Source organism: Prorops nasuta, unplaced genomic scaffold, assembly GCF_024137725.1.
Source record: "Prorops nasuta isolate Cenicafe-Biocafe unplaced genomic scaffold, Cenicafe_Pnas_1.2 PNAS00014, whole genome shotgun sequence".
Lineage (NCBI taxonomy): Eukaryota > Metazoa > Arthropoda > Insecta > Hymenoptera > Bethylidae > Prorops > Prorops nasuta.
This window is the reverse complement of record NW_027116811.1, coordinates 5,656,030-5,683,092: the sequence shown is the minus strand read 5'-3', so window position 1 is coordinate 5,683,092 and position 27,063 is coordinate 5,656,030. Positions and strand designations below refer to the sequence as shown.

The following is a 27,063-nucleotide window of genomic DNA, read 5'->3' as shown; positions in this document are numbered from 1 at the left end:
AACTAAGATAGCCAGTCGATCCTCTTGTACTATCTACGGCATTAGTTCTATTTTTATGTTTAAACAACATTTTTTTATTAATGTCTTTAATAACGCACAATATTCAAAGGATATCCTAAGAATATCGACAGGACGTTCGGATATTCTTGGAACGTTCCTAGGATGTTTCTAGGATTTTTATAACATACACCACAGGGAGGTAATTTAAATTTTTACTATTACTGAAGAGATGAGTATTAATTACGAGGGTAATTATTTTGTGTCCAAATCGTGGGTTTTTTTTTATTAATCCTTTTCTCATTTGCTGCAAGGCATTTTAATGAGAAGACGATTCATCTCGAGGGAAAGGTTCTTGGAAGACTCACGGAGATTCGTTTTATTCGTGCAAGATGAGTTTAAGTGGAATGGGAACCAAGAAAAGAGTTTATTGTTTAGTCCGAGGTATAACGCCAATGGGAATGATTGATGGAGAAATTAACTGTTGATGATTCGTCTTTTACGATGAATCTCAGCTTCTACAACGATTATGCTTCAAAAGCAAAATGTTATAATTTTCCTCTTGTGATTTCGAATTATAAGCTTTGCAATATTTCTGGTGTATTTGTTTTTCAAACATTATTTTTTTTGGTAAATTGTCAAAAGGAAAATAATTTTTGTCTGTTTGGATTAGTGTACATGTGGGAATGATTAATCGTGAAATAAATCATTTGCTATGACAAATTTTCTAATCAACGATGATTTTATTTTAAACATAAAATGTTTTTCTTTTTAATGATGTTAATAAATTTTAGAATTTTTTTATTAATTTTGTGTGAATGATTTTTTAATTTTCTGGTAAATTAACAGAATGAAGAAAAGAAATATTTGTTTGATTCGACGTATACGCCAATGCGAAAGATTGATCGCGAAATAAATCGTCTGTTAAGACGAATCTAATCAAGATCAATCAAAGTTCGTGCTATACAGAGTGCATCAAAATTTCTAGCATTTACAACTTTTTACAAGATTATTCTCAAAATATGGTTACATATATCGAGTGATTGGACGAACAACAAGCGTGTAATTGATCTCGTAAAGGAATAAATGTAATTGAACAAATTCCTGACTTTTTCCACTTTTTATCTATTTTGAACAAAATTTACAAATTTATCCTCAAAGTTTTGTCGCATGTATCGACTGATTGAACGAACAACAAATGTGTAATTAATCTCGTAATGGAACAAATCTAATTAAAAAAAATTCCTAGCTCTTCCCACTTTTCTCTTATTTTAAACAAAAATTTACAAATTTATCCTCAAAGTTTTATCGCATATATCGACTGATTGGACGAACAAAAAGTGTGTAATTAATCTCGCAAAGGAATACATGTAATTGAAAAAATTCCTGACTTTCCCCACTTTTCACCCATTACAAACAAAAATTTACAAATTTATCCTCAAAGTTTTATCGCATATATCGACTGATTGGACGAACAACAAGTGCCTAATTGATCTCGTAAAGGAACAAGTCTAATTGAACATTCGTCGTACAATGGATCAGCTGTTCTCCGCAAGATAAACAATCCCATTGAACGAGCCTGAAAGATAATTGAATTAACGTTCTTGGACATTCGAGTCATGCATTATGAAATTCTTCGTACGCCAATGTATTTTCTGTGTTTGCAGGAGAGAACATTTGCGGTAAAGAAAGGTTAGTAAGGTATCCGTTCGCCTGGCACATTCTTTTCCAACAATGGTCTGTGCGTGTAGGTGTCACTGTGTGTGTAGGTGTGTGTGTGTGGTGAAGTAGCTCTTTGTTTATTAGGACATTCGTCAATTTGCTCAAAGAGAGAGATAGAGAGAGAAACCACAATATATAGCCATTTAAGACGATTGCCAAAATAGAAGGAAAATTTACGTGGCTCGTTCACTTTACTCTTCTTATCTAACCATTCTTTGCTCCTTTTCCCTCTTATCTACACCCCTGAACCTCCCCACCCCACTCTCTTGAAAGATAGACAATAACGCAACATCTGCCCCAACTGGTCCTTTCTCATTCAACGCGATAACAAATGGAAATATTTTTAAGTTCACGAAAGAAAAACACGAGTTATATCTGTCCCCTTATACGTTTCTCGTGACTCGCGTGATACCCGAAGCTAGAGGTCACAAAAGACATTCATTCGTTATTTTCAAGAGAAACGAAATTTCGCAATATGCTCGCGAAGCATTTTTTGGAAAATATTGATGCTACGCCTATGGCTAGTAGGTTTCCAGTCGATAAAGAAGAGAGAGAGAGGGAAAACATCAGAAATCAGCCAGAGATAAATCGATTCTCGTCCAGCCTTACAGTTTTTCTCCAGAGAGACCATTTTTCGTGCCAAAGAACACCGATAAATCCTCTTAACGCGATTGGGAAAAGAGTGGATCAACGACTTGTTGCGGAGCCATTCCGCAGGATGGAGGAATTTTCATGCTGCAAATACTCGTTAGGCTCGCTCGATTCTCTATTTCTAAGGATAAAACAATGAGAAATTCTGCTGGCACGGTTTCCACCTGGATATTGCACATTTTTGCAACTCTTTCTTCCAACACTGCCACTTCGCGAGTCAATAACCGTAACATTGGCCTTCTTCTTGTACATCCGGCCGATACGCCGAACTGCGATCGCAGAGAAGGGCCTGGAAATGTTGGTAAACACTCTTTTGAAAAGTTTTTCTATTCTTGCGCTGTTCCACGAAGCTTTAAAATATTCCAGTGAGGAAAGTTACTGACGAAAACAAAGATTGTTTGTAAATAATATTGTATTTTTATTGGCTTCCCGAGAGAGAGAAGTTGCTTTATTGTTGTCGATAACGATTCGCTTTGCGATCGCAATGGCGTAAGCGATAAGCTGGTTTTTTCTTCTACTTAGTAGAAATATTTCTTGCTTCTTGTCGATGTGCAAATATTAAATGTTTGCTGCCGAGTTTTTTTTTTGTTAAGACGATGTAGAATGGTATCTGTGAGTAAAGATTGTAGGGGGGGGGGGTGTTGAGAAATGTGAAAAGATTTTCTTCTGATTTGATTCGTGTGACGTGACGCAACATGGTTTAGGAAAGGGTTGAATATTGTAGTTTAAAGTATTTCCTTTTTTTTTCCACATAATGTAAAACTGCAGGGAGTCATTCTAACCACTTTGTATATAAACATTGGCTAAATATTTTTTTTTATCTTGTCACAAAAAAAATAGTTAAGAAAATAGTTAAATATAATGGTTTGTATAATTTGCTTGAGAATATTTTTAGGAAGATATAGAATATTTTCTGTAAATTTTCATCAATTACAAGGAAATTATGTTTAATAAATGGAAAAATATTTCCTTTGGATTTGATTCGTATGACGTGACGCAACATGGTTTGGGAATTGGTCGAATATGGTAATTTAAAGTATTTCCTTTTTTTTCACATAATGTAAAGTTGCAGGGAACCATTCTAACCACTTTATGTACAAACATTGGCTAAACAATTTTTGTTTATTTTATTCGTACTTTGAAAAAAAAATTGTTAAGAAAATATCAAATATACTGGTTTGTATAATTTGCTTCAGAATATTTTTAGAAAAATACAGAGTATTATCTGTGAATTTTCATCAATTACAGGGAGATTATGTTTAATAAATGGAAAAATATTTCCTTCGGATTTGATTCGTATGATGTGACACGACATGGTTAAGGAACGGGTCAAATATGATAGTTCAAATGATTTGCTTCCGTAATGTACAGCAGGGGATCGTCCTGACCACTTTGTGTACGAACATTGGCTGAGAATTTTATCAAGGCCACTTCTATCCAATGATCCGTATACGTGGTCCCTACGAGTACAGCGGATACAGTATTCGTGCTACTATACGCTCCTCTATTATACGTCACTGACTCTATTTCACATTTTCTATTTTTAACGTCCGTTTGTACAGATGATCCACCATCGTGTGTGAAAAAATTTGCCGCTTTTTCATACTATGGTACTGACTTTTTTTCGTCTTCGAAGCACCGAACAATTTTGCCCCCGAGTCTACGCCTATGCATCCTAAAAAAGAGACCAGTATTTACTCATTATATTTTTACAAATCAAAATTCGAGAATTAAAGTTCACCCAATTATTCAATGTTTTAATTTTAACACTTTTCATAAAGAAAGTGTCAATAAACTTATCCTGAATTATAAATTAATTATACTCCCGACTCTACGTCTATGCACCCTAAAAAAAAGGCCAGAATCTACCCATATTTTAACCAATAAAAATTTTGATTAAAGTTTTCCAATTACTCAACGATTTAATTTTAACACTTTCCATAAAGAAAGTATCAACAAACTTATCCTGAATTACAAATTAATTATACTCTTGACTTTACGCCTATACACCCTTAAAAAAAGACCAGAATGAACTCGTTATATTCCAACGAATAAAAATTCGGATTAAAATTTTCCCGATTATTCAACGATTCTATTTTAACACTTTCCATAAAGATAGTGTCAACAAACTTATCCTGAATTACAAATGAATTATACTCCCGACCCTACGCTTATGCACCCAAAAAACAAACAAAATGAGCTCGTTATATTCCAACAAATAAAAATTCGGATTAAAATTTTCCCGATTATTCAACGATTCTATTTTAACACTTTACACGAGGATAGTGTCAGTAAACTTGTCTCGAAGCAAACCTCCACGTAGGTCAGTAAAATCATCGCTCGATAGTTTTGAGAATTCAGAGTTCGTTTATCCTCGCCAACTTCCGACGGCGCTTCGGAAAGTTCGAGGGAGTCGAGGATGCGCGTACTTGGAATATTAATTCTCGTTCGGGAGGAATGTTTACCACTCGAGAGGATTCACGATGAAAGGGGGGGAGTTACGAGTCGAACATTGAAGGGAGACCAGTGTTATTGTTGTCATTCTTATTTCATTCGACAACTCTACGTTCCTGGAACGCACTTATTATTGTTGTTGTTTTATTCAACGAATCTCCTTTTTGTGCTGGAATTCAGTGAAACGACTGAAATGAAATAATCTTATCTAGCCTGCACATTTGAACTCTGCGATTACGGAGTGTCACGAGTGTTCGACGAAATTTTGCATGGAAATATTTCTGGCAAAAAGTGGAGTTGCTGAATAGAGGGGGGGGGGGGGGGTAGGGATTTATTTGATGGACACAAGCATTAAGTGTAATTAGACGCTTCCAATTATGAAAATGATCCATGCAGACGCCAGGGGATTCGGAAAATCTCAGGCCAAATATCCTCCGGTGCCTTCCAGCCTCAACCATTGGCGTCACCTCTTTGTTTACATTCCATTTCGTAACAACCAAGTTTCTCGGAATTTTTCATTTTTCTTCGTTTCTCCCCGCGTTTTTTTCCACAATTTTTTTTTTTTTTTGATACGCATTCCTATTGAGTTATTTTTGGCTTCTCCATACGTGCCGCTATTTTTCGTTCCGTCGATCCTCTTTTTTTTAATTACCTGGCTTATCCGTCACGTGCAAAGCCCGGAAAATTTCCATTGACAATTTCTGTTTGCACTGTGCGCCACGAGAAATTCTTAGCAGCTTAGCGACTTTACGATCATGTGTGTGCATACAGACAGCAGGTTAATTTTACAGTAAAGCTTGTTGTTAATTTCAGACTGGTTAAAAATAGTCTGTGACAACACACGAAAACAGACATCCGGCAATTTCACGCCTCTTATCTTCCTCGTGCCACCCTGTGGAAAACGTCGTTCTCAAGCTTTTCTCTTTATTCGAACGATTTTTTTTCTTTTAGTCATCTCCAATTTTCAATGTTTTTTTTTCTGCATTTTCCACGTCGAAATTTTCGCGAAAAAGTCTCTACCATTTATTTCAGTAACTGTAATAATTTGGAGATTTTCATGCGGTTGAAAATTGTTTTTAATAGACGTGGGAAATTTACTAGGACAATGTTTGGTTTGGGTGGATCGAGGGAAAAATTAATAAATTAATTAACCTTCGTTGTATACACGGGTCAAGAAAATTATATAACGTAGACGTGAGGTGTGAAGCACCCCAAACTACTTTAAACAATCGTAAATTTATAAATATTCGGCTGGTTGATTTAAAAATAAATTTTGGATATTTTTGAAACGTTGCAAAAACATACTGTATTGTTTTATAATCATCATTTTTACTTTAGTAATCCGCAAAAATGAGAGTGAGTTGATAACTGTCACACAAGGAAAATTTTGTAAAAAACTAATTAGACTCGAGTACACCTCAATGTGTACAACGAAGGTCAAACAACATTAACACTAGATTTACGGACGTTGATTATACCTATTTTTACCAAAGTGAGATAATTTGAATAATACACGAAAATTGAAACTTTATACATAGAAATTAGTTCTACTTTAAATTAAATGAAAGATTTATTATTAACCAATTTATTAAAAACATTTTCTACATATAAATTATGATTTTGAAATACCTTTGAATGAGTCAAATTGGCTTAGTTCGTAAATCTAGTGTTAAGAATATTTTTACACCATCCCAATGGAAACACACATTTGAAAAAGAATAGAAAATTTTGTAATTGGATTTGAAACTTGATTTAAAATTTTAATTCACGTAGAAGCAAGTAACGATAAAATTAAAAATTATTTGAAACAAAAAAAATTTCCCCCTTGAAGCACACACTTCCTATTAATATCATAAAACGTACTTGGGGTCTAAAAGACCCCAACTTTTTATAATGTCTAAAAAACTTGTATTTTCAAGTGTTCTATTACGAAAATATTTAATAATGTTTCTCATTAATCGGTTTTTCATAATTGACGGTACAAACACAAAACTTTAAATCCTAAAAGTTACAATTGAAGCTATTTTCTTTGGGGTATTTTAGACCCCTAGTGCACTTTAAGGGTTAAAATCGTTCAGAAATATATTTTTTAACTATACTTTATTTAATTAGGTCTACGAGAGTTAAAAAATTGCGTAGCAATGAAAAGTTACTAGATTTTTACATCATCCCAATGGAAGCACACATTTAAAAAATAATAGAAAATTTTGTAATTGAATTTGAAACTTGATTAAAAATTTTAGCTCACATAGAAGCAAGTAAGAGTAAAATTAAAAATTATTTGAAAAAAAAAATTCAAAATCGTTCAGAAATATATTTTGTAACTTCTTTATTTAATTAGGTCTACGAGAGTTAAAAAATTGCGTAACAATGAAAAGTTACTAGATTTTTACATCATCCCAATGGAAGCACACATTTAAAAAATAATAGAAAATTTTATAATTGAATTTGAAACTTGATTAAAAATTTTAGCTCACATAGAAGCAAGTAAGAGTAAAATTAAAAATTATTTGAAAAAAAATTCAAAATCGTTCAGAAATATATTTTGTAACTTCTTTATTTAATTAGATCTAGGAGAGTTAAAAAATTGTGTAACAATGAAAAGTTACTAGATGATGGTAACGATGGTAGTTCCCAATCGGTGCTGCCACCGATCGGTAACGCAGAATATAGATGTACCGTGCGAGGAAATGATCGCAATCGAAGGCACACTCGAGGGTACGCGTAGATAATTGTGTTATATAAATTTGAGAAAGATCGATTTTTAGTTGGGACTATCGAGAGTAAAAAGGGAACAAAATTATAGATTAAGAAAAGTTCAAAGGGATAAGAGAATTACAGGTGTCGTTGGAGAACAAAGTTGAGCAAAGCCAATGGCCGCTGGCATAACTGTTCACTTCCGGTATCTCCAGTCAGATCCCCACCTCCTCCTGGAGGATTTAGGTGCCGCGAAAACATCCCACGTCCCGTTTCGCAATGGGAATGCCAGAGAAGGCTCGATGGAGGGGGTCCTTAACAGGGCTTTCTCAGCGTAGGTTGGTAAACGCCTACAAAACCCGACAGCTTTCGTCATCCAACCTAACCTTATCCAGATATTTTATCTGAAAATGCAGTCGAATTTTTATCCCCCAAACGCAACATCCGGATAAAATTTTCGCCCCTGAAAATATTTTTTTTCTACGTAATTTTGTCCCAGTAGTTTGGGAATGGTTGTATATGTTAAAAGGGACTCTGGATTTGAAGCGTAATAATTTTTTTTAGTTGCAAATATCGCACGTAGTTTATCTTCACGGAGGGGAGAGCTTCCTGAAAAGCTAAAAACCATCGAGCTGGTTTTCTTTCTTCGCGGTTGCCTAAGCGTAACGAGAAAACTGCTCGGTGTACCTGACCCCTCCTGACTGGTCACACTTCCGTGGACATCAACTACGTACCATCCTCGCTTGGAATTGTATAGCAGACTGCTCTAAACTAGACTATTCTTTCTTTAGAAAAAATTTTATAAAAATTGTGTGGCTGAGGAGAGAATTTTGTGACGCGGGGCCCTGGTTTTACAGCGTACGTACCTGACAAGGAATGTAATTTCATCGAGATTGACGATGTTTCCACTTTTATTACAAATTTCGTGAAAGTTGAGAAAATTCTGTTTTGCACAGGGCCCTGATTCTCCAGGGTACGTACCTGATAGAGAGGATATGGTTTTAATAAAGAAAGTGGTGCTTCTCCACGCTCTTCTTAAAAGTTTTGTGAATCTATGAAAATTTTTGTGGCACGTGGCACCGACTTTTCGTCGTGCATACCTGTCAACGAGAGAGGAGCCCTCTCCACTCCACTGTCCCTGACCAAAGTGGTGCCTCCAATCATGCCAGGTTAAAAACGTCACGCATCAAATCTGGAGCATCCAACAATGGTAGCTCGAAGCCCCAGACGCCTCTGGTCAACACGTGCCTCTTCTCTTACACCTTGAAAATCTCAGAAGAATTGCAATTAATTTATTTAAAAAAATCTCCACGGGTTTGACCTTTGTAAAGAGTTTCTTCTTGAAAAAAAAAAAAAAAATGAACCGAAACACTTGGATACTTTTTCTCCATTCTTATTTTTGCTCGAAGAACAATAGATAATTTTGCTTTGAGCTTCGTTAAAAATTCTAAAAGTCGAGGTGAAGAATGAATGATCCAATTGGTTGGTTAAACAATTGTTTATACAATTGCACCGTTGAGTCATACGTGGCTTTCTGAAACAATATAACAGAGAATTTTTGTTATTATCATTGAAAATAAAACAAGCATTTTGAAAGAGAATTTTAGCGGTGGGTGGTTGATGATTTGCTGGATTTCAGACGACTGATCTTTTCAATGCGTAGGTTTTACTCAAGGCTGGAGAGCATTTTGTAAAAGTGTCCTTGGAAAAGTCAAATACAGTGCATAATACATATTCATAAGAATATGGAATAGCATTAGAATACCGCAATCAACTTTTATATATCGAACGATCATTATTACAGCCCTGTACTTTTCAAGTTAACGCGTGTCTACTTTTCATTATTGAAATAAACCAAGCAACTTTCATGGGCGGATGATTTTCTTCTACGTAGCTCGATGAATTAATTCAAGAAATAAAGCGAGGAATGCACGAAACACACAAGAATTAATTAATAAGACCTAACGAGTTACGGGTGGTGTGGTCCGGGGAAGGGGGTGAGAAAAGAAAGAACTTGCACACGCATATATATATATAACTCTCATATGCAATCTTCCGTTACGCGTGACCTTCGCGAATTTTCAAGGCTCTTCCGTGAACCGACGAGTAGCAAACTGCAGCGCAAGGCGATAAAACGGGAGGATAAAAATTGAGACGGTCAGATTTAATCAAGCATAAACACCAAATTGCAGGAAAACAACGAGAACGACTCTCGATGAATCATCATCGCAATAAAATCTCTATTCGCGAGAGAAAAACAAGTATTAATTCTTTCTTAATTAAGAAAGACATAACGAGAGAACAATTTTATCGATGTTTGAGAAAAAAATTATATGGGGCACCTCCTTTGCTGGGTACATCCCTGCCTCCTCCCCCCCCCCCCCCGGCAAAAGTGGCGCATGAAGCCTTTCGCCATTGGATTTCGAGAATTTTCCGGGTTTTCACAGTTTTCCTACAGCGAATGCCGGTTAAAAAAGTAGGAATGCGTTTTGTTTGACTGGCCTGTGAAATTTGTGAAATAGCCGGTGGCAGGAGCGTCTCTAACGGGTGTGCGAGGCCCCGTGGCAGGTCGCACGCGTGTCACACGCTGTGTCACGGCACAGTGCGGCCAGCCATGCCATGTGTTTATCTGTTTCCTCGCCTGCGCGCCTGCTTAGTTCCACCTCGGATTCCCTCAATGCTCGCAAGCCCCTTTGTCCACTCGCGCGCTCGCTCGCTCGCTCGACTCGACTCGACTCTCTCTCGAACCGCCAAAATCCCCTCTCCGTTAGCCCCCCACCACTTTCCTCAACAAGTGTCTCGCCAGTGTTGCTTCGCGTCTCGAACCATGCGCCTCGCGTCGTGCCAGTTTTTACTGAAAATATCGTCAAACTCCACTGAAAATTGTCTCCTCCAAAAACTCCACGGTGCAACGTTTCTTGCCATAGTGCTCCGGTAACCTCGTGGAAATATTGTGCAAGTGTTGCGCCAAGTGTTTCGCAATCATTGGCCCATATTTGGAAATTCCTTCCTCGCGTTCGATCATGATTCATCGATGCTTCGTAGTGTTTTTCGAAAACTTGACTGAAAACATTGAGTAAGTTATTGGTCAACGTTGAAGTAGCGAATAAATCAATATTACTCGTTAATCCATGCAAAAAGTAACAAGCTCGTCTTTCAAAATCCTACGAATATAATTCAAGTAGATTTGTTATCTATGAGTAGTGCAGTTTCCAGTCACAGATTCTCGTTAATTATTTTAGATATAGCAACGAGGTTCGAGTAATTAATGCGGAATAAATGAATGCTAATTTCTCTCTCACTCTCTCAAACACACGTCCATGTCTGGTTCCAGAAATGGTCGAGTTTAGCGAGCAGCCAGTTGCGTAGAGAAATAGGCGGAAATTACAGACGGTAGGAGAGCGCGTTACGGTTTTATGTAACTCACGTGTATTTTCCTGTCAGCGAGGAGAGCACGGTAGTCGTGAAAATGGGAGCGAAATTGGCAGCGGTCGTCGCTCGATTTACAGAAATATTGCTGCAATCTGGAACGACCAGAATTGGCACGAATCACGATTTATCGTTTACATGATTTTTTCCCCGGACACACTCGCCTCGAGAACGATCGGTGCAAACCGTGAAAATTCGTAGCTTGGAAAATGAAGAAAGTTCGTAACTGTCGTGTAGCATATAGATGACTAAACGATTTCATCGGAAGATAAAGGCAGGGGCGAGTCAGTGCGATTCTAATGACTCAGAGGTTTTATTTCTAGAAGATAGGCCGAGCGAGCGCGTTTTCAGGCCTGTAACTTTCAAGATGGACAGACGAGCGTGTTCGGTGTTCCGCTAGTCGGTCTCTCGCGAGAAGAATAGGGAAGAGATTAGGTGGATTTAATTGTCGCACGGTTAATTACGTGGCAATTTGCGGGAATCGTCCGTACGTTGGCCTTGGCGTGCCTGAGCCCGCGCAGCTCTCACGAGAAAATCCACGCGTTTCGAAAACAAACAACAAAAAATGTTGCCTCGCTCAACCACCGTTTTCTCTATTCGCGAATTCCTCGAATCCACTTCTCGACGACAACACAAGCCCCCCCCCCCCTATTCCCCCCAAAACACAGCTGCGCTCTCTTCCACATAAATGTTGATCCTTCTTATTCGAATTACGAGAATCATCGACTTTCTTTACGAGCAGTGAAAGTGAATGTTTTTTTTTTTCATGCTTTGACCACTGTTTATTAACATAAATTTATTTGCACTTTAATAAGTGCGCATTTCGCGCTGGTACGAGTTAGAGTTTTTGCACGCTTTCCGCGTTCGTATGGGTTTGCCGTGCGTGGATGTATCGAAATGGATTAGTGTGCGCGCTCTGACTAGCACGTAGGTGTGTGCTATGCGTTCGTAGTTTGTGATTAGCGCGATAAGTTGAGGTCTTTCGCCTGAAGTTCCATTGTGAAACCTTCGAGGCCAGGCCAGTCAAGTGGGAAAACAAGAAAAACTATTGGCAGGAAGGCACTCGAAGATAAATTGCACGCTCGTCACTGAGAGAGAACGCTACCAATGCTATTAATGAAAAAAGAACAATTTATATATCTATTAATAATAAAACTCGAGATTGTGCCAGTAATGTTTGTTCCATCGCGAATCGGGACTTTGGATCGAAAGCTTGCTGAGGAGGAACATTTCTTATCGACGCTGTATACTGCTTTTTGGAATCAATTTTTTTTGCGAAGGGGTAGGGGAGTTATACTTTTTTCTCCATGAATTTACATTACGTGGAATTTTTGCAACGTGTCTTGGAGGGTCTGTCGAACGAAATAATAAATCTATAAATTATTGATAATATTTTATTGTTTATTACGAGGAGAGGGGGGAGCGTTGCGGGTTTACCAAACAAATATATTTATATTAAAAAATAAATTCTTCGTTATGAGAGACGTTTTTATTAATATTTGTTATCCACTAAAAAAAAAGTTAAATTTTAAAAAAATCTCTGTAGGTCATTGAACTAAAAATGAAATGTATAAATTATTAAGAAAGCTCTATTATTTATTGGAAGAGAAGTGTGAGATTTTTAAGAATAATCGTATATCCAAATAAATAGTGTGAAACGTTGAAAAATGAGTCTTCGGAGATCCATTGACCGAAAAAAATGAGTTGGGAATCGTTGGTAAAATTCAATTGTGTGTTCTGCGAGGAGAGAAATGGAGTGGAATGGGAGGGAGTGGGGGTGGGGGAGGGGTGAATTTATAAAAAAAATAATTGTTTATAGGGTTGAAACGTGGGAAATTTTTAGAACGAGTCTCGGGAGGTCCGTTGGCCGAAGTGGCATTATGAAATTCTGTCTGGTGGCATTTGAGGGCAACCAATGAACGAGCCAAGAGGGAATTGGCTGTGGCCAGCTTCGGTCTATTCGAGAGTAAACCTCTCTCCGATATATAGGCTAAACGGAAAAGTTTTTTACGAAAATGCATAGGAAAACTTTGGGAAAATTCATTTCACCCCCCCCCCCCCCTCTCCCCTTCATTCTTCAACTTCCTCCTTCCACAAAGCTATAGCTTACTCCCCAAAACACAGACAATTTACACAAACGTAGTTCCTCATTTTTGTTGTTCCTTAATTCGACTTCCGCTTGTCCATTTCAATGCCAATCAGTTTTGATTGTCGCGAGAACTACGTCACAGCTGTGTAACCGTGTCAGAGAACGACTGTACGATTGTGGTAGGATTGCACGACGACTGGAATGATAATATGTCGGTATCGTTAATGGCGTAGCGCAGTTTTTCTCCGTGTTCTCGTGCAACACGCAATGTTGCTAGAGAGAGAGAGCGAAAAAAAAATGGCGGCGAGGAAAGGATTCTTAGACGAGAAAGCGGACATTGCGAGTTTCAGAATGGCCAAGACAGGCTCGATGCATTTTACGACATTATCCACGAACCGGAAGCATCAATCAACCGCGAGAAGTCACGGGATCTACCCGCGGCTCGTGAAACACCAACGCCATCTTGTCTCGCAAACTGGTTTTATCATCAATTCCCCCCCCCCCCCTCCGTGTAAATCCACGATTCCACCTCACGCGGGAATACAATTTTAATACAACGACTTTGCAATTTGATTTTTGGCACGCAAACGTTAACACCGTTCGTCACGTTAAGGCTCTGGCGAAGCTCCAGAACGACCAGTCTCTCGCGCGTTTAATTTCATTCGAAAAACGACGGGTGGTGACGATTTTAAAATTTCGTATTTCTCCGTCGGTAAAGTAGAGCGAATTTTGAGTGTCTTCCTTACCGACGGAGCTGTGAAAAGGGCAAAAATAATGGGAAACCGCGCGGCGAACAACTCATTTTTACTGATTTTTCTACGTCCGTGAACGAGCTGCTGTTGCTTGCTTCGAAGATTCCTCGGTGTAGACGCGCTATCGCTTATCAGCATCGGCCACTGATAACGGAACAGCCGAAGCCAGCTTATCGCGCGAGAAATGGACCCAGGTACTTTCTGTCGTCCACTATTCACAATTCTACTATCCTCGGAACTCTCCAATAATATATCCCACGTTATTCACGTGTTTTCAAAATCAAAGCAAGTCTTTTTTTCTCTACAACTCTTGTGTTTTGTTTACCTCGCGACTCTTTTGTCCCTGCGATAAGAGCGTCGATTCTAACGTGGCAGGAATTCTCGTGATTGGCTCCTCTTTATTCCGCCCGTTACACATTTCCAATAATCGTGCAATTGTGACGACCAGAGGTTTTTTTCACTCAGTTTATTTCCTCGCTCGAGCCGAGCAAGCGACGACACCACCGTGAGTTTTCCAACAGTTATTCGTCGCGAGCTTCTGTCGCACGTCCCAAAGTGTTTATGTTGTTTTTTTTCTACTCCTGAATAGTTTCACAGTGCGACGCGTTTCTGAGTGTAGAATTCGGGTCATTGTTTGGTGTTCGCTACTACGCCAAGTTCTACGAATCGATGTCCTGTGTTTTGGGTGTAACAGGGGGGTCTTGAACGATGCTGGAAAATTGGTGGAAAATTTCAATTAGCGAAGAAAATAATTATCGTGGCTCGATTGTGATCAAACGTAAATCAAACCACTTGGAAAAGTGTTATCGTCGATAACGTGGGTGGTACTTTGTTCCTTTCAATGAAATTACGCAGCTGTTGAATTATTTACTCTTCAAGATACCTCCGCAGACTTTGGGCAACGAAATTTTTATGGGGATAAGAAAATCTTGTCGAGCCTTCGTCGACTCTTTCGAGTTACGTCTTCTACGTTTCTCATCGAGCGAATAAATCAGTCGGACGTTTTTACCTCGCGAAAGTCTTTGGAGCAGATATCGTCGCTCTTGGAACTGTTTAATACCGATCGTTCTACACGCTTAAGGCTATCCGAGATCTCAGTGGGAGGAAAGTAACGCGATCCTCGAATCGTAGTGGAAATTTCGGAATGGTTTTTCCGCACACTAGCTTTTCATTTAATTACATCGTGTTTCCATCGTGGATCACGAGAAATGGCATCCGTGCTATTATCCCGGCCAGGAGGCAATTACCATAAGCTACCTACGACTGGCCTTAACAAAGACTCGGTAATCCGTTCTCTCACGCGCCGCTGCTTTCCTAAGGCTTCTCGAGAACTGCTTACTTTTTTCTCTCTCTCTCTCTCTCTCTCTCTCTCTACGACGAAAAGCAATTAGTATGTAGTATAGGCAGAAATAGAGGGGAAAAAAAAAACAACACGGGATTACTTCTGCGATCGAGCTTCTTTAACCAAAACCAACCGTGTTTCTAATTTATCGACCGTCGGTAACCGGAAATTCGTTGCGAATTGGATCGTCCTCGTTGTAACGGTAGAGGGATTTAATTTTTTAGTCTCGCGCAGGAAATGTTTGTTCGTGTATGGGAAATTGCCGGATCGGCAAATTCGGCCTTAATTGATCCATCTCTCCTATCCTGTTAATCCCAAATCCTTCAAAGTGACGTTACTTTCCAAATACGTGAGAAAAGAGTCCGTCGAAAAGCCGTGATAAGAATAGCGAAAAGCCGGTAAATAAAATTTATCTCTCCTAATCTCTCGGAGCTTTATCTCGACACTTGTAAACAATTATCAAAATGGCGACCGACCACACGTGCACGCTATAGTTTTATGATAAAAACTGAATTGACAAAAATTTATTCGCTACTTCGATCATTTATCATCGAGTGTGTCGAATCGTTCGGCAATATTATTTGCCGATGGAGATTCCAATCATTTTGATCATCATGCTCATTCATTGTTACGTCATGTCGTGATCTTGTTCTCCATCAGCTTTTGTCAAATCTTGAGGAAGGAAGCCAATTGTTGCTTAACGCTTAAGGATAAGATCGGCTCGGCTTCTGGGTGACTGTTGTGCGTCCTTGGAATTTCGGAAGCACTTGTCTCAACGACAGGACTATTTGTTTTCTTCGGCAGAGAGACCGTAGAGTGATCGAGGAGGAACCTATCGACGTGTAAAGGTCATTGAAGGTCAATCTACAGGAAGGAGTCAAATCGTTGCTCGACGCTCGAGGATAAAATCAACATTGGCAAACTACAATTTGACCTTGGGATTGACGTATCGAGGCGAGGGTGTCAATTCTCTGCGACGGAGACGTCGAAACCCCTGAAGAGGACCTTTTTACCTGGTCAAGGTCATCGAAGGTCACTCCCGTGAAAGGATTCGATTCGCGCCATTCGACGATAAAATCGACCATGCGTCTTTGATACTCTTCGAGAAACGACGGAACTACTAGTTCTCTTCAGCATAGACCCTGAAGAAGATCCTGAAGAATCTCTTCAAGGTCATCGAAAAACTCGGTTCCTCGGGGTGGATACAGAGAACTCATTACTGGACTCCCGACCGATTGTTATGCGTCCTTGGATTCTGGGAAGTCCCGGTGAACGGCAGGACAACTCGTCTTCGTCGCTCTAGAGACCCTCGTCAAGGTCGTTGAAGGTCAACGTTGATGATATTGAAGGATGAACGATCGAGAGAGTCTGCACGGGCGTTCGATCCCAAGAACGTCACCCGGTCCCCGGAGGACTTCCGGTAGCGAGAATTTCCGCTCTGGACCAGCCCAAAGGGACTCGAGGTCACGACACGTGGACACGTTGAAACAATGGGAGCTCGTCGAGGACGGCAGGGGTCTTCAGGTCATCGAGAAGCGACCTCTGAAGACTCCGGAGCAAAGGTCACTAGATTCAAGGTCGTACAACGATAGAGGGCCGACCAATCGGATGGTCATGGATCCCCAAATCGATTACGACCTTGAGGAGAAGCTGAAGGCCTTCAAGGACTCGAAGATCATCCAGCCCATAAGGCTACCGGAAATGACGAAAGCACCGACAGTACCGGTACCACCACCACCGGTCAGCCTCGAGCTCATCCTCAACCGGAAGACCTCCAATACCGGTAGCAACGATATGCTGCAGAGACTCGAGCAACAGGTCAAGGCCATCGAGCTTGGTACCATCGCTAACAGAGAGAGGCAACTGGAGAACCGAGCCAGACAGGACTCCGCCGATTTCGGGCCGGAAGTCCAACTGAGGTATCGGGAACACGAGGATCTCCTCCACAACGTCACCGACGACGAAGCCGACGGGTAACTTATCTTTTTCAACATCCGCCGCCCAGTCTCCTCTCGAAAATCTCACCGGAAGTCCTCCTCCATCCGCGGGACAATTTTCCCGAATTGTCTCTCGGATTTATTTATTCTTCTAGTTTTCCGTTCGCTCTTGTCGCTTTTTTCCGCGCAACTTCCGGTGAGATTTTCGAGGCTACTTCGCGAGGAGAGTTTGAGAGAAGGAGTGGCGAGAGACCAAGAGGGAAAGAGAGAGGGAGAGTGAGAAAAGGAGAAATTTGAATGAAAAGGGCCTCGCCGTTGAAACGAGGGGATGCGACGAGAAATTCGACGGGAAACGCTGGGATAACGTTGAAGAAGAGCAGCGGCGTGAAGTTGTCAAGGACGGCCTCGGATACTCGACGAGGCGGACCGGAAACGGAAATTCCGCTGAGGGCCCAATCGAGGGTCCAGCAAGCAGGGGCGCTCGTTAGGCCCGTTTTCACCAAAAGGGATCAACGCCGGCAGCAAAGAACCAACACTTCCGGTCAGCTACGACCTCTCACTGACATCATGCAGAAAATTGTCAAAGGAGAGGAGGTAGATGAACATTCTCATTATTTCCTTCTTTTTTCTATTCGACACTTTTTTCCAAAGAAAATTTGCCCTCTCTCACCACCACTCTTCATTTGCTCTGATTCATCGCGAATACTTTATTATTATTATTGAACTTTGCATCGATTTATTTGTACGACGAATGATACAATAGTTCTGTACACGATATGAATATTTTAATGGGTGGTAATTGTGGCTGTCGCTCTTTTCTGTTTGAGACTTTTATAACGTAAAAAAAATTGCTTCGTCATTGGAAAAATCTATCGCGAATATCATTTAGATAATATTATTGGTCGTCTTTGCATCGATTTTTTACGACAAATGATAATAATTGCATAATCGACGTGAAACGTTTTAGCAAATAATCCTGATTCACCGTTGGAAAAATCTAATTATTATTGTTATTATTATTATTATTAGTCGTCTTTGCACAGATTTATTTTTACGACGAATAATAATATTTCTCTCTGTGCGATATCAAGTATTTTAGCAAATAATTCAGACTATTTATCGTTTCACACTTTTATATTCGAGGTTCGTCAAAAAGAAATATTTTTCCCCCTTTCTTTCAAGGTCAAATTGATTCATCTTGGATACCATTTAATTCTTATTAATGGTCTGCGAATAGATGTATTTTTACGACGAATTCATAATTCTATTATTATCGATATAACTCGTTTTATCAAATATAATTCCCTATTAATTATTTGATTCTCTCTCATTTTTTACATTTTTAAATCAATAAACCCCTTCTTATCACTTTGTACCATATTCACGATTAAGTTATAATTCCCCATTTGGAAACTTCATTATAAAAACAAATTTTAAAATACTCTTGGATTTTTCTTATTAATCGTCTCTCTCTCTCTCCCTCTCTGTCTCTCTGTCTCTCTGTCTGCATCGATCCTTTTTTTACCAATTGCGGATGACGAACAAAGATTATTCTAAAACTGACATAACGCCTTTTGTATTATTAACTTCAGGGAGGGGGGGGGGGTGGGATATAATTCACATGCACATCATGTGTGCGAGGGATTTCCATAATCCCTACTTGGCTATTGCGATCAGTCGAGAACGTACAGATCGAAGAGCTTCGACACGTGTTTCATTATTTTTTATTTTTAAAAACGACTCTAAAATTTACTCGGTTTATCGAAAAATTGACCATTTATTCACACGTGTAAAGAGGATAGTCCTAGATTCTTCGATACATCATTCGTGACATTTAAGAAACGACCCATTTTTTTCCAGCCTTGTTTCCTTTTAGTGAAGTTCTGACTATACCAACCAGGCAACAAAATAATATTTTCACGATAGAAAATAATTTAAAAATAACGTCAATTTATTCAGACGTTTAAGGAGGATAGTCCTAGATTCTTCGATACATCATTCGTGACTGCCGAGGAACCCCGCCCCATTTTGTTCAATCTTTGTTTCCTCGTAGAATAGATCCGACTATATCAAACAAGCAGTACTCTACATAATATAGTTTTACGAGAAAAAATAATTTTAAAATTAAATTTTTTTTCAATCTTTGTTTTCTCGTAGAATAGATCCGACAATATCAAACAAGCAGCACTCTAAATAATATTTTTACGATAAAAAATAATTTTAAAATTAAATTTTTTGTTCAATCTTTGTTTCCTCGTAGAATAGATCCGACTATATTAAACAAGTAGCACTTTAAATAATATTTTTACGACAAAAGATAATTTTAAAATTAAATCGATCTATTCAGACGTTTAAGGAGGATAGCTCTAGATTCTTTGGAGCATTATCCGTAGCTCTTCAGGATCCGCCCCATTTTGGTCCACCTTCTTTCCATATGTTATAATTCTGAGTATATCAATCAGGCAAGAAAAAATAATAATTTTAAAATACTGTGTCAATTTATCGAAACGTCTAAAGAGGATAGTCCTAGATATTTTAGTGCATCATTCGTAGCTCTTTAGGATCCACCTCATTTTACTCCACCTTCTTTCCATATTTTATAATTCCCAGTACATCAACCAAGCAATAAAAAAGAATTAAAAAGCAAAGTCAATTTATTGATACCCCCCTAAAGAGGATAGTCCTAGATTCTTTAGTGCATCATACCTAGCTCTTCAGGATCCACCCCATCTTACCCCACCTTTGTTCGCATATTTTATAATTCTCAGTACATCAACCCAGCAATAAAAAATAATTGTAAAACAAAGTCAATTTATCGAGACCTCCAAAGAGGATAGTCCTAAATTCTTTAGTGCATCATCTGTAGCTCTTCAGGATCCGCCCCATTTTGGCCCACCTTCTTTCCATATTTTATAATTCCCAGTACATCAACCAAGCAATAAAAAAGAATTAAAAAGCAAAGTCAATTTATTGACACCCCTAAAGAGGATAGTCCTAGATTCTTTAGTGCATCATCTGTAGCTTTTCAGGATCCGCCCCATTTTGGTCCACCTGAGTTGCCATGGGGCTGGCTGGCTGGATCAGCTGAGTAGCGAAGGTATACGTTTCCACCCCCTTCCCCTACCAACAACTTAGAAAGAGAGAGAGAGAGAGAGAGAGAGAGCCAAAATTCGATTCTGCGCGGATACACCAAGGGGCGGTGGGTGGGGGACGTAGGAGGGGGCGGGGGGAGGTCGAAATAGAGATGACACGAGAGGGTTGCGAGGGTCCCAGGAAGTCTTCAGGGTGGGGAGATACAGCTGGAGGGGCTTGGAACGGGTGGGATAGGACAGGAAGGGTACCGAGGGTCGAAGGGGGTGGCTCGACAGGGGTGGTCGACTGTATTGATTCTCATTTCGCGGCCCGCGACGGACCAGCTTCAGAGTCGCTCTCCGCCACTCGTCGATCACGGTTTTCCGAGCTTTCCCGCCGGTTTTTCATCGCTCTTCCACAACTATTTTTACCACCCTCCCCCCACCACCACCCCCTTAATCATCCGCCCACTTTCAAATTCACGTACACTTTTTTGATCTTTCGTTAAAACACACACACACACACACACACATACGTACGCGATACACGTCAAGTTCCACTCTCGTCCGTATTTATTCAACTTTTCGAATCACAATGTTCCCCCTCCACTTTATTTATTTATTCGTTTCTCGATCCGCTTAAAAATTCCTCGATAAACAAGTGAATCCCCGAAGAGTCGACGACATTTGATTTTCGTGGGTGAATAAATCATGCAAAATAGATTTGCCGGAGTTTCGATCGATCCACTCGAATCATTGGACGTTGACCTTACAGGGTCGTTATCTGCAGGAACGGAAGTGGAAATTGTTAATTTGCAAAATGAAATTTAACGCGAGGTTTTTATCGGATCTCGTCGATTTTTTTCGGTGAACCAGTGAATTTTTTTATTTATCAGGAATATTAAAAAATTTCCAGGTTTTTTTTTGGTATTTTAAATTGGTGAAATTTTGAAAATTCTGTGAAAAAATTTTTGAGCTATTTTGGGTTCCATGATTGATTATTTTGATTTTTTTGGTATTAACACTGAGGGTTGGTTCAGGTTTTCTTGGTTCGAGGTAAAAATGAGTTTTTTTGGTGAATAAGTTAAGAATGTGCGAGGATGTAGAAAGGATAAGTTTGAACCGACGGAGGAAACCGCCCTTGGTCAATGGCGTAAGGTCGACGTGCGACACATTTCTAGTGGATCTTTCACCCATCCCCCAACCCTGATCATCCCTCGGGAGAATTCTCACCTATCTCCAATTACCATCCCTTTTCCTATCAAAAACAAAATTTTCTGTATCTCAAAAAAATTGTTTTTCTTTTCCCAAAACCAAATTTATTTTTCGAAATAAAATTTCAAATTTCTAGCACAAAATTTTGTTCTTCGAGCAAAATAGTTCGACCCTTGCATTGACCAAAATTATAAAAATGGTTATTCATTAATTTTTGAAAATTCAAAAATTCGAGGATTTCGTTCCTGGAATTTTTCTAGAAATTCTCAAGTGGACGAAGAGAATTTGTCAAATTTATAGCGAAATCTGATATTTCTTGAAATTCTATTTTGAGGAAGAATAACATTTCTGTGCCTGCATATCGAATGGATAATTTTACTCGACGGTTTTGCTTCATTTCTTTCAGTGAAAAAGCTCGTATTCCACAAGCTCGTGTTTAAAAAATGACGAAGATTAACGATAAAAATGAATGAGACAATAAGAAACGAGGAGTAAGTCGAGAGAAGTTATGGTTGTGAAATAATTCAATGGATAATTTTACTACAAAATTTTGTTAATTTATTTCAATGAGAGAAACTCGTTTTGCAAGCTGATGCTGAAGAAATGATAAAGATCAACGATAAATATGTGAGATAACAAAAAATAAGTGGAGTAAGCTGAAAGGAACAGTTATGGTTGTGTGTGAAAAAATTGAATGAATAATATTACTGGGAAAGTGCATTTTCTTAATTTTTCTCAATGAAGAAAGCTCGTATTTTTCAAGTTGATGCATAAAGAATGACGAGGATCAACGAATATGTGAGATAATAAAAAATAGTTTATTAAGTCGAGAGGAAAACTTATGGTTGTGAAAAAATTCAATGCATAATTTTACTCGAACATTTTTGTCAATTTGTTTCACCGCAAAAAACTTAATTCGCGAACCAAAATTTTTGTAAAATGACAAAAATTGATGATAAATGTGTGAACCAATGAAAAAGATAACGTAAGTCGAGAGGGAAAGTTATGGTTGTGAAAAAACTCGATGCATAATTTTACTTGAAAAGTTTTGTTATTTTGTTTCGCTACAAAAATCTCTTAATTTTCGAGCCAAAATTTTTGTAAAATGACAAAGATCGATGATAAACGTGCGAACCAATGAAAAAAATAACGTAAGTCGAGAGGGAAAGTTATGGGTGTGAAAAATCAGTGTGGGTGGAGAATCGTGGTTTTGCTGATTTCTTGGTGAACAGTACGTCGAAGAAACGGCAAACTGGCGGCCTCGAAAGTTGCTGCGACCACTTCTTGCAAGATGGTCACCCGCAGCCTGCTACGGGTAAATTTCCTAGACAAACAACAATTATTCCACCATCTTTCGTTTCAATTGTTTTTCTTTGATCCTGAGATTGAACTTTGACCCATTAACATTGTTGCAACAGCGTTGCTCGTGCGAAGATTTGACTAATTAATTTTATACTGGAACTAGTTCAACAAATTACGTGTAATATTGGAGCTGTGTCGTAACTTGCCAATTTGCAAGCATTAAAGTATCCGGCGCGTTTCATTTGAAACAATCCGTATCTGGTACGCTTAAACTGGCTTTAATTAATTCCATTGGCCATGGACCATGTCCCTGGAAGTGTCAAGTTCCCTTGCACGCAATTTCTAGGCCTCTTTGGGCCTCAAACTCTTCGACCTAAGATTTTCAGACTGGTAGAATATTTCTTGGAAAAGCCTTGGTTCGTTTTAGAACTCTGGAGTCATTTATTTATTTATATCTCGTTTGTCCAAAATCTCTATGATCCATTAATGATATCAATGATTCGAGTAGTCCCTAGGAAGCAGCTTATTTCAATCTGTTAGAATTATTATTTTTATTGTTGTAATTATTATAATGATCCAAAGGAACAATTTGATTAATTATATTTTGCGGTTTACAGACTGGAGATGGCGTGGGTGTGTCTAGTAGTGGTGGAAGATTATCGTCGAGGAGTCGAACCTCCGAGGAGCCTCACATTGGCAAATACAAGTTGCTGAAGACCATTGGAAAAGGGAACTTTGCCAAGGTGAAGCTTGCGAAGCATGTACCCACAGGGAAAGAGGTGGCCATCAAAATCATTGATAAGACACAATTGAACCCTGGTAGCCTTCAAAAAGTAAGTCATTTTCCTCCTTTTTTTTTTGTTTATATTCAATAATTAAAGATAGACATTCTAGAAGGTTCTGTGGATAATTCTAATGGAGCAATTGTTGCTTTTCAGCTATTCCGTGAAGTAAGGATAATGAAGATGCTGGACCATCCGAACATAGTGAAATTATTCCAAGTGATCGAGACGGAAAAGACTCTGTACTTGGTGATGGAGTACGCTAGTGGTGGAGAGGTCTTCGATTATCTGGTCCTTCATGGTCGAATGAAAGAGAAAGAAGCTCGAGCCAAGTTCAGGCAAATCGTTTCTGCCGTGCAATACTGCCACCAAAAGAAAATCATTCACAGGGACTTGAAGGCCGAGAATCTACTGCTCGACAGCGAGATGAATATTAAAATAGCAGATTTTGGATTTAGCAATGAATTCACGCCTGGAAACAAATTGGACACCTTCTGTGGGTCGCCTCCATACGCGGCACCTGAATTGTTCCAAGGTAGACGAATGAATTTTCTTGATACTAAATTGCAACGTAGAAAATGTTTTGTTATTTTTGGAACTCGATGCTCCATAGTTGAGATAACGTAGACTGAAACTGTTATTTGCTTTTAGGAAAGAAATACGATGGACCAGAGGTAGACGTTTGGTCGTTGGGTGTAATCCTGTACACGTTGGTATCTGGCTCACTGCCATTCGATGGCTCGACGTTACGAGAGCTCAGGGAGCGTGTATTAAGAGGGAAATATCGAATCCCTTTTTACATGTCCACGGACTGTGAAAATCTCCTGAAAAAGTTTCTGGTGCTCAACCCGACGAAACGGGCCTCATTAGAGGTACGTGGGAATAAGGTTCGGATCGCATTTTGTTTCTGAACTTTTATTATTATTATTCTCATCCCTGGTCTTAGCTTCATATTCATATATCGTGATTTCATCTGTTTACTCTACTAACACGACTGAATCGTCACACGATTGAATTGAAAACTTTAATCCAGTCAAAACACGACCATCAATGAAAACCTGATCTGTGAGAATTTGATAAAAACGCATTATGTTTGATATCTGTTTTAGAACATAATGAAAGACAAATGGATGAATGTGGGTTATGAAGACGACGAGCTAAAACCGTACTTAGAACCAGAGCCTGATTATAAAGATCACAAGAGGATAGGTGAGTCTGCCAGTATGTACATAAATACTCATTACTACCATTATCTATGTTTAGTGTTAAGTTACGTATGTACATCCTTCACGATTTACCAAATTCATTAATAAATGTCTTTCATAAAAGCAAAAGACAAGCTAATATCCACTGATAAAGTCACGACTATGTAAATCGTCATGAAGAGGATATCCATGCCATGTTAAGTTAAGAGTTTAGCAAAATTATTAATATTGCAAAATATTAGTCATGAGTTTCATTCGCTCAAGGATAACCACGTCGGTATGAAAGTATTTCCACGATTATTATAATATACTATAAGAAGCATGAATGTGAGTAGTAATTGTATGTGCTAGAATTGATAAAGTTTTTATATATAATTTTAATAATACTAAAAATGGAATTATGAATGTGATTAAGAATTCGTTGGTTTGCCTGATAGATGTGACTATGCAGATACAATTTGTTGTTGCAGAGGCCCTGGCTAGTATGGGTTATTCACGAACTGAAATAGAAGACTCCTTAGGACAAGCAAAATACGACGACGTGTTTGCTACATACCTGCTTTTAGGTAGAAAAACAACTGATGTAAGTGGAGCAGTTTTACTTTGGAGATATTTGATTCTTGTGATAATAAGTGGTAAGTAGTCTTCATGATTTGGTAATTAATTGCTCTTTGGATTTTGCAGCCCGAGAGTGATGGCTCGCGGTCAGGCAGTTCGTTGTCGCTGCGTAACATTCCACCACAAGTTGTGTCGAGTGGAGGTGCAGGCAGTGGAGGTGGTACAGGAGGAGCAGTGCAGAGTCCATCGCACAGAGGTGTTCATAGAAGTATTTCAGCTAGCAATGCAAAGCCCAGTAGACGGGCCTCCTCTGGTGGTGAGACACTTCGTAAGTTCCTAAACTATGTTTGTAAATTGCCTCTCACGCCGCCTAGGTCTCTATAGGGTCCACCACTTAAAATACCCTAAAACATGTACACGTAATAAAACGTTTATCTTTATATATTATTACAAAGGTAATAAATTTATCAAAATGTTGCATAAGGCCTCTCTGAATGCAAATAGTGAGAGGTTTGGAAAGGTCCTGTGCAAAAATTTAATATCTCGTATAATAATGAAGGTAAACGTCTTCTTGCATCTCTGCTCTGGGGAGCTTTTTAAGTGGAAGAATCCTATTGGGACCGTACTCTGGTTTGCTTCGATTTTGTCCCCAAGATTAAAAATAGAGAGGTCTATTAGAGCTACAACACCTCTAGTATATAGACCATTTTTAGGAAGCAGAGTCGATGCAGACCAGTGTACATGCCAACACAATGACAGAGTGCAATAAGATTGTGTAATTGCACATGTGTAGGTACAAAAAATATCATTGAAAATAAAAAAATGTTTCGATAAATAGCACCGCTAGTACTCTGCTGAACTAAGTACTACAGATTTTCACCCTAATGTTATTGTGTTGGTGTATGCATGAAGCAAATTGAATGTATGTGTTAGATTTTCAAATTATATCCGTCCTATGTCTATGATCGTTTCAATTGTTGTATCGTTTTACTCGTAAATGTACATGATTAATGTTTTTCGTTATTTGTAGGTGCTGCGCCAAGTCCAGGAAATGCAACGAATCACAATCATACGACCACAGTTACTTCCGGTACTGGGACAGTGACTGGCAGTAACTTTAAACGACAGAATACTGTGGATGCTGCGACGATTAAGGAAAGAGTCGCGGCTGCTAGGCCATCGGCTCCCAAAAATAGTCCAGGACAGCTCGATACCAGTGAGTTCATTTTGCCGAATAAAATTCCGTCGATTACGTCCGATGGAATTTTCTTCTCTGTTAAAGCTTAGCAAGGGTATATTTTGCTACCATCGTGGTTTTGTCGGTTTAACTGCTGTCCCCCAGTCCTTAATCAATTGTTTATCATTCCATAATTCATTCACACACGAACTTTGAGTAAATTCTTTTTCTCATTGATAAATCATTCGATATTATACGTCAAGTTTACTAGCAATCAATGGAGAAGGATTACTACGGTAAATTCAATTTTTCTTCAATGTCCCGTATTGCAATAAATTGTTTTTCATATCGTCATCTCATTAGATTTTAAATTGTTAGAACTCACAGATCCTTTGATAATTTCCTGTTATAATTTAAAAGTATGCTGCTTTGTTTTGTGTTGAACCGTATCTAATGAGGCTTGCAGTGACAATGTTCATTCTAGGCATGGGAACGAGTCCGAGTGGTAAGCCGAGAGTTGGCAAAAGCAACACAATGAACGCAGGGGTAGGTGGTGGTCGACCACTCACCTCACCTGCCCCTGGTTCGGTTGGAAGAAGAAGCACCATCTCCTATGATCAGGCCAAGACCTCCTCTTCATCTACGGAAAGAACCAACGATGTACCCAGGTATACCGAAATTGT

The 27,063-nt window shown here is 38.9% G+C and overlaps 1 protein-coding gene across 33 annotated transcripts in view; it reads left to right on the top strand.

The window, feature by feature from the left end:
- The window catches only part of LOC136778494 (serine/threonine-protein kinase MARK2-like), a 74,791-nt gene that overhangs the window by 35,094 nt on the left and 12,634 nt on the right, over window positions 1-27,063 (top strand). For 7 of the 33 annotated variants that reach the window (XM_066735387.1, XM_066735386.1, XM_066735385.1 and 4 more), the window contains exons 3-10: window positions 23,276-23,491; window positions 23,597-23,975; window positions 24,092-24,327; window positions 24,550-24,661; window positions 25,116-25,228; window positions 25,330-25,531; window positions 26,234-26,419; window positions 26,847-27,048. In XM_066735387.1, the coding sequence (XP_066591484.1) occupies window positions 23,276-23,491; window positions 23,597-23,975; window positions 24,092-24,327; window positions 24,550-24,661; window positions 25,116-25,228; window positions 25,330-25,531; window positions 26,234-26,419; window positions 26,847-27,048 (1,646 nt within the window). Of the gene's footprint in view, window positions 1-10,197; window positions 10,598-13,576; window positions 14,297-15,112; window positions 15,532-15,793; window positions 17,107-17,375; window positions 17,665-20,483; window positions 20,542-20,604; window positions 20,842-21,762; window positions 22,672-23,275; window positions 23,492-23,596; window positions 23,976-24,091; window positions 24,328-24,549; window positions 24,662-25,115; window positions 25,229-25,329; window positions 25,532-26,233; window positions 26,420-26,846; window positions 27,049-27,063 lie in introns of those variants that run through there. The other 26 variants (XM_066735381.1, XM_066735380.1, XM_066735376.1 and 23 more) reach the window with 22 other exon arrangements.